The 12,007-nt window shown below is 33.9% G+C and overlaps 2 protein-coding genes across 3 annotated transcripts; both read left to right on the forward strand.

Moving 5' to 3' along the window:
* Positions 1-1,667: 1,667 nt before the first annotated feature.
* On the forward strand, positions 1,668-4,887 carry LOC111012456 (double-stranded DNA-binding family protein). 2 transcript variants are annotated; one of them, XM_022286613.2, is made up of 8 exons: positions 1,668-1,875; positions 2,798-2,863; positions 2,953-3,002; positions 3,109-3,173; positions 4,171-4,262; positions 4,372-4,443; positions 4,541-4,614; positions 4,731-4,887. In XM_022286613.2, the coding sequence occupies exons 1-7, from the start codon at positions 1,873-1,875 to the stop codon at positions 4,577-4,579; spliced, it is 387 nt and encodes a 128-aa protein (XP_022142305.1). In that variant the 5' UTR covers positions 1,668-1,872; the 3' UTR covers positions 4,580-4,614; positions 4,731-4,887. The 2 variants fall into 2 exon arrangements, with proteins under 2 accessions (XP_022142305.1, XP_022142304.1); XM_022286612.2 differs by having other exon boundaries at positions 1,669-1,875; positions 4,541-4,887.
* Positions 4,888-7,432: 2,545 nt separating this feature from the next.
* On the forward strand, positions 7,433-11,750 carry LOC111012441 (two-pore potassium channel 3). The gene is made up of 2 exons (XM_022286589.2): positions 7,433-9,077; positions 11,218-11,750. The coding sequence occupies exons 1-2, from the start codon at positions 7,948-7,950 to the stop codon at positions 11,363-11,365; spliced, it is 1,278 nt and encodes a 425-aa protein (XP_022142281.1). The 5' UTR covers positions 7,433-7,947; the 3' UTR covers positions 11,366-11,750.
* The last annotated feature ends 257 nt before the right edge of the window (positions 11,751-12,007 follow it).

Below are 12,007 nucleotides of genomic sequence, written 5' to 3' on the forward strand. Positions count from 1 at the left end.
AAACGACGACGCTGCAACAGATTTTTTTCATTATTTATTTATTTATTTGACGAAAATAACGTGGTTGATAGTTGATAGGTGTGTTTGGAAATGATGGTACAATTAGTGATTTTGAAAAAATAGATTTAAAATAATGATATCTGAAAAAATTAGTTTAAATTGATTTTAAACTTTTCTAAAATTAATTGTTAATTTGTCAAAATGAAGTAATTTTAATAATCATGAGAGCGGTTTTAACCATGCCAAAACAATTCTCAAACACGCTTTATATATTATTGGAGTATGGTTTGTTTAGTAGATAAGTGATCCAATGCATTTCAATTTAATATCTAATAAGTTTTTTTAGTATAATTAATGTGATTTGTGGATATTAAAATCTCTTATCTAAGAAAATAAGTATAGGTACTTATGTTCGGTTGGCTATTACACAGATCATGAATGACATGAAAATTTTGAATGTGCATCTCATTGATATTAGGACAACTACAATGTGTGACGAATTTTCATTCAATCACGTAGGTGACTATTGTGAGGTTTGAATTCATTCGTTCTAAATCCTTTTGATCTACCTTGATTTACCAAATTACAGGCTAAACTAATATGTGATGCTTCTTGATGGATTGACAGGTCGTGGGATAATCATTCGTGACATGGACGTGAAAGTTTTGCTAGTTGTTGATAGAGCTATGAATCTTAAAGGGTTTGTTGAGCTTGCAGAAACAATGACTCTAAATGTGGGGATGACTTTAGCATTTGAGACTGAAATTTGACTTCTTTGTGCAAAAATTGATTCCAAAATGGTATGAAACCCATTAATAGAGAAGATATAATTGATAGTGAAACTCGATTAATAATATATTATATAAGAACAAAAATGCATAAATAATGAGGTAGAAGAAATCACCCTTACGAAACAAAAAAGGAATTAAGCCACTAATACTTTAGCATTTACTGCAATGAGATATTTTTTGAAATAATGCTTTTTTTTTAGTACAACATGTCGATGAAGGGATTCGAACTCACAATCTTGTTGGTTGGAGATATATGTCAATTACTGCTAAACTATGTCCGCTTTGGCTCATGCAAGGAGATATCAACACTCAATAATCTAAATAAAAGAATACTCGATATGGGTAAAAAGAATTATTCATATTGACACCTTCCCAAGTTGGGTTCATTTCCTTCGTGTTAACTTATTTGTATTAAAAAAATAAAAGTTTAGTCAAAACGAACATAACTAAATAGTAATTAGTATATATGTCCAATCAAAATGTCGTGAGTTCGATCTACCATCTCCATGTTGTCTTAAAAAACAAAAGTTTAAAATATGAATGTTGGAGAAACGTTGAACTATCCATTTTATAAAAAAAAAACATCAACATATGAAAAATTAATAAAAATGATTAAATTCATCGACAATATTTAAATTAACAAATAAGATGTTAAAAAAAATGAACAAAGAAGAATTTTTACTTTTAAATAACTTTAAAATTATTATTACTAACATTATTCATTTATTCTTGTGAGTGGTTCTTCATATTTTATATATTTCAGTGATGATATATAAATGTCGATTTATTTAATTTTCCCTTTTTCTTAATACAATAACTATCGATTATGTCAAGTCCATATGCATATGAAAATGTTAGAAATTGAATACTCTATTTCATACACTCATTCAAAGAAAGAAAAAGAAAAAATAGAACCCTAAATAAGAAATTAGGAGATTCGATACGAGCTACAAGGAAAAAGTGGGTCGCGTCCCATAAACGCGTAACCGAGGAAATCCGTCTCTTCGTTTCCGCCTCTCCGGCTCATAGGAACATATTTTGAACTGTAGTTCTACCAATTGTTAGCTCGCTCCCCGAAACAATGGTAAATTCGCCCGTTTCAATTTCCTGTATTCAATTTATATCTTCTTTGGAAACCCTGCAGTTTGCGATGTAATCAAATGTTGCTTCAACTTAATTTTACCCCCTTTTGTTCAGTCTTTGATTTTCATTTTTCCGAACCCCGTTTTTTCCAATGTGGGTCTTGCTGTTTTACTCTGGCAGTAGTTCTTCTGTTCCTAGTCTGGGTTTTGGCTTTTATCTTGTGGCGTTTGCTTGTGTTTTCCCCCTTAGTGAGGATTCCGATTATAGTTGGATGACTCAAGAGGCCAAGATTAAATTAGAAATCAAGAGTCTATTTCTATGCGTAACTTGTTAACTGTATCCAACCAAACTCACGCGCACAGTATTGAGTGGTTTTTGGTTTTGAAAAAATTCGTTTGATAAATTCATGCTCACACTGCAATTTCAAATGAAGTGAGATATGATGTATTATTTATAACTCATTTCAGGGTGACAGGTTAGAAAAATAAGTTTTTACTTGTTGGCGTTGTCAAGGCTCAAGAAATGTCACAAAAAGATAGGGAAATTGATCTCTGCTAGGTAGTTTTTGCACCAGCATTTTAAATTTGAACCATCAATTTATCATTGTCCATCTTCACAATATTTATTGGTATTATTATTATTATTTACCGTAATCTCTGTCTGTCTCACTGTCAAATTTTTGCTTCAGTTCCTCATAGAGGACCAATAAAAATCTATATTTTACGACCTCACCAAGTGATTCCAATCTTATAAGTTTGATTACTTAGCTTGGCAAGGCAAGCTTAGATGCTTACTTTATCAAAGTAGGAAGTTGCTATGGCTTTCAACTATACTTGGCATCTGATAAACTCTTATCTTTCCTTCTCGTGGCCTTTTTATTATCTCTGTTATAATTTTGAATGAAATACTTGGCTCTTATATAGGATGATCCTGAACTAGAAGCAATCAGGCAAAGAAGAATGCAGGAACTCATGTCCCAGCGAGGCATGGTAAGCTGTGGTCTATTTGTTTACATGGTAGCAACTGCCTACATTTTACTTGATCGTTGACATCCCTACTGACTTCTATTGATGATTAGGGAAGCCAAAATAATTCCGAACAACAGAAGGCCCAGGAAGATGCTAGGAGGTTCTCAATTTTATTTTTATTATTTTGCAGTTGTTATTTAGTTACCACTTTTGTTTTTCAAGTCCTACTGTAATATGCATATGAAAACAATGATTTTCACTTTCAGTGAAGCAGAGGAACGCAGACAAATGATGCTTAGTCAGATTTTGTCAATGCAAGCAAGAGAAAGACGTAAGTTGAAATAGAAAAGTTACTTATTTTCAAAGTTCTTGATTGCAATTTATTCTTCAACTTTGGAGAGAGCTAGTTTCTTCTATACGGTCTGTACGGTCTCTGAAGTCTGATTGTCTGAAGATGCATCTATTCCTTGCTCTGTGGTTTGAAGTTTTGGATCCATTTTCATCAGGAGCTAATCATGAAATTAAGAAACTAGTTTTGACAAAAACACTCTGAAGAGACCAAGGACAACTATCCTTAAAAGTGTGTTCTTCTGTTCTTCATCCATCAATCCCACATTGATTTTCCCACCCTGAATGAAAGAAAAATAAAAGATTCTCTTAATTGGATTTAGATCTCATTGGTTCAGTTTAAGGATGGATCTGATTGCATACTTTCAATTTTGAGGCAATTCTTCATTTTATGGACCATTCTTGATTAGAGAGTTTATGCTGGGTATGGATAACATTTTCCTTTTTCTCAGTGATTATTGGATATTCTCTTTTATAGGTAATTAGTTGTGATGGGTATTGCATACTATGTAATTTTTGGACACGTGGTTGCAAAAAAAATGTTTCAGATGATTCATCACATGAATTGGATACCTTTTGCCCATTTCAATCCACGGCTCTTTTGCAGTATATCATTGTTCAATTGAATTCAGATACCTGTCAAGTGTACTTTTTGCAGCCTTGCTTGTAAATGCTCGAGTAAATTTGTGATTTTAGCATTTATGCTCTTGACTTTACAATATTGTTATCAAATAAGATTGCTAAGAGTATAAAAATTTAGATGGAATATGGATATTCTTTTTTCGAATGTTTGATGATACTGGATTTCATTTTGCCTCAAACCTTATATTGTGAAGATCGTATCCTTATCAACTTGCTGCTTTGTTTTTATCTGGCATGAGGTAGAACGGGCAATTTATGCATTAGTTATTCATCATTGAACTTAGGTTACTGGCTTTTTTCGCCTATTCGTTTTTTTCTTTTCCTGTGCTGTTATGCAGTTGCTCGAATTGCTTTGGTGAAACCTGAGAAGGCAAGAGGTGTTGAAGATGTTATATTGAGAGCTGCACAGATGGGCCAAATTGTAGAGAAGGTACGGTATCTCTTTTCAGTGTTTCTGATGAAAACACATCTATATTTACTCTAAAATATGACAAAGTCCAGTATCAAGAAAACAAATGGATTTTACCATTGCTTTGCAGGTATCGGAAGAGAGGCTTATAACATTGCTAGAACAGATCAACAACCAAACCACGAAACAGACTAAAGTCACTGTGAGTTTTCATTGCTTATTTTATGGGTGCCTTCTGAATTATGATATGTTCTTGCTTCTTGCTCTGACGGTTGTCATATATGTTCATGATTCTTCAGATACAGAGGCGTCGAAGCGTTCTCGAGGATGATGATTAGCAAGTGACATGAATTGCACACCTTATATGATATATGTATGTACCAGCAGTCTTGGTTGTGTGTTAATCGCTTACATGATATGAAATTTACCTCGTTATCTATGTATTCTGCTTGCTACTTCGTCTTGATCCCCTCATATATCTCATCTCAGAATGCAAAAGCTGCTCAGAATTAGCAGGTATTACTGTTATTACAATTGTTGCAGTCAAAAATTTTCAAACAATTAAGCTGTGTTACAGAGTCTTAACCTTGAACTATTATGTTGCTTTCTTATTTGTGATTGATCAGAGGAATTGAATTTCCTTCAATTCTTGGTGTAGTGTTCAATTAAGAGCCTGATATGTCACAGTCTGATGAATTCCCACGAATTTAGAACAATAGAATACAGCTCTTGATAAAGAATGGATTTGGATTGCTTTGCTGTTTATATGTTAAATGATGAAATTGCATTTATTAACATCTTCTGTTTCAATATAAATGTGGAAGTTAAACAAGTACAAAGTACAAGTAGGGGTCAAATGCAACCCCTTTTTTTTTTGGACAGTAAGTTCACAATCAAACCTAACAACACATTACATCAAGTTCACAATGCACCTTGAACACAAACAACAATGAACATACCTTGAACGTCCAGATGTAACAAATGACAGAGAGGGGCGATGGGCGACAAACGGACGAACGGTGAGATGCAAGTTCATGAGATTATGAGAGATGAGGGTGAGAAGAGAGATGTGAGTGAAGTTCATGAGAGAGATGAGAGTGAGATTATGAGAGATGAGGGTGGATGCGAGAAAGATGAGAGTGAGACCTTGAGATAGATGAAAATTCGAGGCAAGAGATCTAGAGGCGTCTATTAAACTCCATAAGGCTATAACATAATATATATGATAATTGGTTTGAGTTGAACTAATTTTCTTTCTGAACTTGTTAACCAAAACAAATTGATCGGTTCTTAAAAATCTTAACCCAACTCAAGTCGAACACTTACCTAATCCAACTCAACTCTTGTGGTTTGGGTTAAGTTATTCGAATTCTTCATATCACCGAATTTTCTTTGTACAGCCCTAAGTACGAAGTGTATTTTCCTGGGAGATTTTGCATATGTTTGGTACTTTAGTCAGGCCCATTATTTAATTGAGAGCATTTTCTGTTGTCCCTTTGTTGTGGGATTCTCTCTGTGTATCTTTTGGGTAGTGATGTGATGTCTTTATTTTGATAATACCAAGTCACATCAATCCATTTATGACTTTGATGTTGAAACTTTGCCATGGATATGGATCTCTGCTCTGTGGATAAAAGGATAGGGGTATTATTGGAAAATAATACTGAAAATATTCCTCACAAAATAAGGATATTCCAGGTTAATATTATATTGAAAATGATTGTAATTATTGTGGTTTACAGTCATTTGGTTATTTTATTATGAAAATGTTATCTTTGTGAATTTTAAGGTATGCTTTCCTGCCTCATTTTATCTCGTAGTAAATAATGGCAGCCACACTCCAAAAATAAATAAATAAATGGCAGCCACTGATTGTCCTTTGGAGTAGTATAGAATCCAACTTCTTTATATTTTTTCTATGACTTCCATTATCTTTTTGAATTATTGATGGTCCATTTCATAGAGTTAAAACGATAAATGGGAGCGAAGCTGCTATATGTGCTTTAGACATCATTGAGTTGGGGGAAAATTTTCTGGATTTGGAATTTTTTCATATGAAGTGCGATTTTAAATCTTTATCTTCTCGTTCTTCTATTTGATAGGATAGTGATTTTCCTTCATAGTTTCTTAAATCTTTAACAGGCGACCCGTCTTTAAAGATAGTCCATGTGACTTTTGATTCTTAACAAATCACTAATTTTGAAGTTAGAAAAAAAGAGTTTAAACAATACCAAAAAAGAAAGGAAAAAAGAACATCCATACTTAAAATTATTCTCAAGTTAGAAGCTCGTTCCCGATAAGCTATAATTTGTAATTTTAAAAAAAATATTTTGTTTGAAGTGAGATATATATTCAATTCTCAATAGAAGGAAGGTGGTTTCAAATATCAATATCAATGGAAATGTAAACGGTCTCAATTTTATTGAAACGTTACATGGATATTTCTATAAAATTTGTATAAAATATATGTTATAAATAAGTATTTCACATTATTTAAGTAAAAAATTATTAATATTCATTAGGTTGATATTAATGATGTTGTGTTGATTTTTTTTATTTTATTAATTTTTTTTGTGAATTCTAAAATCATTAAAGCTCCAAAAATTGAGTGCCATTAGTGGATGGAATTGACTTTTGTTCTTACTAAATCAAAGGATCAATCCTCTCTTTTTCTATATATTTTATAATATTTGATCCATTTTTATTTGCTACTTGATAGTAATTAAAATTACTCATCTATTCAATGCATCAAACATGACTATATATTTTTTTTATTCCTAAAAAATTATCTATTTTTTGAAGTCTTATCTCTCTCATCTATTGACTTTCTATTTTATTTTTACTTATTCATTGCTTTCATAAAAATTGTATAAAAATCTAGAGACGTGGACATAAAAGACCAGTATTTACATATTTAAATCAATAAATTAACATCCAATAAAAGACAATCACAAAGTAAGATACTTAAATTTGAACTTGAATATCTCCTTATTTATTTACCTAACAAATTTATATTTTTAAATATGTAAGTAATTTTAAATCTCCATACAAGTGACGTGGCAGGTAATTTTTTTATCATGGCTTACGAAGAACCAGTAACTTGATCCGTATTTTATATTTGATTATTTCTTAAACTTCAAAATAAATGATTGCAAATATATTTTATTGAGCTAATTTTGTAATTATTCAATAAAAAACCCAAAAAGGGGAAAAAATTTTTGACAGAGGAGAAGGGAAATGAAATTGGATTCCCAATCATACGCTGTCTTCATCCACAGGTTGCCAATCAATGCCAATGCATGCCAATTGCAGATGGCGCGTGAAATGGGATTCTTCTTCTTCTTCTCTCAACCTCTGAATCGGATCATATTTCTGTATTCTCTGGATCGTTAATCTTACAGAGGAAGATGTTGTAATTGCTCTCTAATGAAATAATTCAACTGGGCCTCTCATTTTTTGATCTTTTTGGTTCTCTCGATGGTTTTCAGCTTCCGGGTCCCATAAAAAACTTCTCTGTTCCAAATTAACTCCCATTTAAACTCTCGCTTTCCCCAACTCTTTGTCCGTTTAACTTGAATTTCTTCGCTCAAAATCGTAGCCTGGGCGATTTCGTTTTGACCCTTTATTGTGATCATTCTTCTGGTTCTGCAACTTCGCGGGTGCTGGCTGAATCTCGGCCTCAGGGGTCAACCATCGCTGTATCCCAATGGAGAAAGAGCCTCTTCTTCCGTATCAGAGCCCAAGAGCGAAACTGCCACCACCGATTCCTCTATTATGTCCGCTCCCTGAAAATGACGAAATTACTCTGCCTCTCACGCCCACGGAGTTCAAAGACCGCTTGATTTTTGGACCTTCATCTTCTCCGCAGGACGCTTCTCCCATATTCGACGCCTTGACGCTTTCTCTGTCCTCCTCAAGATCCTCTCCTTCATCTTCTCTATATGACCCATCAACCCCTCTGGACCCTAAATCCCAATCCCAGTCCCAACAGGCTTGGCTTGTGGATTCCAATTACGCATGGCCCAAAACCAACCTCCACCGCTCCAAAACCGCACCTGCCATGGCGGTCATCAACGATGTCAACCATTCGCAGGAGCGCAAGCCTCAATTTGGTAACCAATCTATTATCCGCCAAGCTGTTGTTCTTCTAATTATTTACCTGTCCTTGGGCGTGCTCATCTATTGGATTAATCTTGACAATTTTACGGCTCACGAGACTCATCCTGTGGTCGATGCATTGTACTTTTGCATTGTGACAATGTGCACCATTGGGTATGGAGATATTACGCCAAATAGTACGGCGACGAAGCTGTTCTCGGTACTGTTCGTGTTGGTGGGATTTGGGTTTATTGATATATTGCTCTCTGGAATGGTCAGTTATGTGCTTGATTTGCAGGAGAGTTATTTGTTAAGGAATGTAAAGAGGGGGGTGCAGCGTGAGTCTGGAAAATCCTATATAATTGATGTGAAGAAGGGAAGAATGAGGATTAGAATGAAAGTGGCATTGGCTTTAGGTGTTGTGATTCTTTGTATAGGAGTTGGGATGGGTGTTATGCATTTTGTTGAGGACCTTGGGTGGCTGGATTCGTTTTATCTTTCGGTCATGTCTGTGACAACGGTTGGGTATGGTGATCAGGCATTTAAGTCACTGACAGGTCGTATTTTTGCTTCAATCTGGTTGCTTGTGTCGACCCTTGCTGTTGCTCGAGCATTTCTTTATTTAGCCGAGGCAAGAGTGGATAAGCGGCATAGGATGATGGCGAAATGGATACTTGGTCAGGATATGACTGTCTCTGAGTTTCTTGCTGCTGACATTGACAACAATGGCTTTGTGAGGTATGCATTAAGATTATTCAGTCAAACTCATTTAGAGAAGTAGCTTGGAAAATTGGAATGGATGTTCTGATTCTGATTGCTGAGAAGTCTTAACTGTATTGTTTCACGAACATGCATGAGCATTTTTTGCATAATTTTTATGTAATTGTCTGCCTACTTTGGTGTGTTTGAAGAGCCATTGGATGCAAAATGATGGCTGTCTTAAATGTGCATTCATGTTTTCTCTCTTATTACCCCATAATAACTCTGGGTGACTTTTATACTTTATGACGTCCTACTCAGCATTCTATTTGACATAATTAAGCATGCTATTACTATTATTACAGATCTTTTAGATGGAAAGACAGAATTTTGTAGGATTTTTTTTCATGAAATGGTGAACGATGAGACTTTGACTTAATTATAATACTTCTACTTAGTGCGTCCTCCCTACTCTCTTTGGTAATATTGTTCTTTTGTTATGAACACCATAGATCTCATTTTGTATTTATCATACTGTCATTGAAAAGTCGAGTCTCTTATTAGAAAAGAAATAGAATTTTTTAGACGAACTCTTTCTTGTTTTCAAATATTTGGTGAATCTTTTTTACTTAATATCCTATAAGTTTCTTTGTCAATTTACTTAGATGGTTGTCCAATGAGATAGTTGAGGTGCGCACAAGTTGATTGGACACTCACAAATATGAAGAAGTATATATATAAAAAAAGTCAAGCAATTAGTTGCACTTTTATTTGGTTGGAATGAGTTTTTACTTTTGTTATACCATGGATGGAGTAAAAGCAAGAAAATGCAGTTGCAGCTTCAAATTTTGGAAAGTTTCTGGAAAAGTTAATCTAAAAAGGAAGAAAAATTAAGGGATGACCTTTTCAATATTGAAATATGAAGATACAGCTCGGTTGCTTTTCTGTTGGTTTTTTCCTGATTCTGATATGAAAAAAGACCATATTAATCAAAACTCATGTACACATTGAACGGGCGTATTTTAAGACTATTGGATGTTACAAAGGAAAGAGTTGGGATACCAGTCGGGAAATACTAAGAATTTTAGCCCTTAGCAATTAGTTGGTAAATTTTAGAGAATTGAGTGTTTATAAATGGGCTGATTTCGAGAGAATCTGGATCTCTCGAAGTGCTTGGAACTTTATAATCGTTTTTGACATTAAAAGAATATTTCCATTAATTAATTCGATTTCTGGTTCCTACCTAAAGTACCATACAAATATTGTCTAAGGAAATAACTAAGCAAACAAAAAATCAGGAGAGCTTAGGAGGCAGTGAAAGCCTCCTCCTCGAGCTACTTGTAAGTTGAAATCATTTCACTCCAAAGTTGCCCAGCACTTTATCAATATTTGTAGCGTAAGTCACTTAAATATGCCATTCACGGTTGAACAAAATCTGTTGATTGGTCTGTAAAGGTTTTGAATAGCAAATAGTTCATCACTTGATACAAGTTGAAAAAAGACAATGAACTAACCATGATATATTTCTCCTCCTTTAGCTTTCCTCGTCTTGACTTATCTCTGATGAGGGTTTCTTCTGTACATGTTTTCAGTGGATGATGTTGTTTGTTCTGCATTCTGCTAAATAGGTTGGAATCTTATTCCATTTCGTAGTACAGAATATCTTTATCTTAACTTTTCTATATCTACTGGTTTGAGTTTTAACTCTGATTGAAACTCCCTGCTAGATGATGGTTTGTCTTAGTTCGTCATCCAAAATTGTACTTGATTATTGTTTTTTTGTCCAATATGTAAATTGATCTCTTGTTTGATTTCTGATACCAGTTTAAGTTTCTTTGTTCAAATCAACATTTGTGTTAGGCTTTCCTTCCCAATTGTATTCTCCTGTTCAATCCTGTGTTCTTTTGTCCACTATCCCAGTCAAGCAGGTTTGGCTAGTATATCAATCGGCATATTGCTCATTTGGTACATATATCTACGTTGATTTAGTAATATAATTTGTTCCTCTTGCCTTTTGAGCTATAGCTAAGTCAAGGCGAAAACGTAAAAAATTTCCATTTTATGAGCTTTACAAAGCTTCTCTAATGGGTGCATAGAACTCCCATTTAGCTTGACATAAAAAAAATATATCTAAACTGGGTAAGCTCACATTGGGTATTTTGTTGTATCCATTTTGCAGTAGGTCAGAATATGTGATATACAAGCTGAAGGAGATGGGTAAGGTCTCAGAGAAGGATGTCATGCAGATATCTAATAACTTTGACAGGCTAGACACTGGCAAATGTGGGAAAATTACACTGGCTGATCTCTTGGAAAGTCATCACTGACATGGCGAATATAAAGCCAATGATTCCCTCGGCTTTTGGACTTGGACTCGGAAGACCACGAGTTTCAGATCATCATAAATTGAAGACAATTTCATCTTCTACTGGCAGATAAGTATATGAAATTGCATATATCTGGGATGTGCTGCAAAGGAAGTTATGAAAGAGAGAGAGTTGCATTTCCTGGAACATTTTGTTTTTGCTCTATTCATCTGATGATTCTGTACAAAGTTTTGATAGCATAGGAAGTATTCTTCTACAGGAACTAAAAGATAAATGTTTAAATTTGTTGAACTGTAATTTGTTTATTGGTTTATATATTTGTATGTGAGCATATGGGATGTTGCTCTTGAATATAAATGTCCATAGCTGCATTTATCTTTTTCAACTCTTTTCAGACTCTCCTTGTGACTACCATCTCTCTCTTAATTTATGCTTCTTATTTCTTCTTTTCCCCCCTTTGGATGATAGAACAAGAAAACTTCTTAGTTAATTTATGAAAAATACAAAAAACCAAGTCATACCTATGAAGAGTTCAGGTCATAACTATAAATGGAAAAAAGGAAGATCAAAATATTAATTTTGTCATACTTTTCAACTTTTTCAACTTTTTTTTTATTGTACTTTCAACTTTTGTCTATTTTT

Source organism: Momordica charantia (genome assembly GCF_013281855.1).
Source record: "Momordica charantia cultivar OHB3-1 chromosome 1 unlocalized genomic scaffold, Mcharantia_2.0 BLBB01000001.1, whole genome shotgun sequence".
Lineage (NCBI taxonomy): Eukaryota > Viridiplantae > Streptophyta > Magnoliopsida > Cucurbitales > Cucurbitaceae > Momordica > Momordica charantia.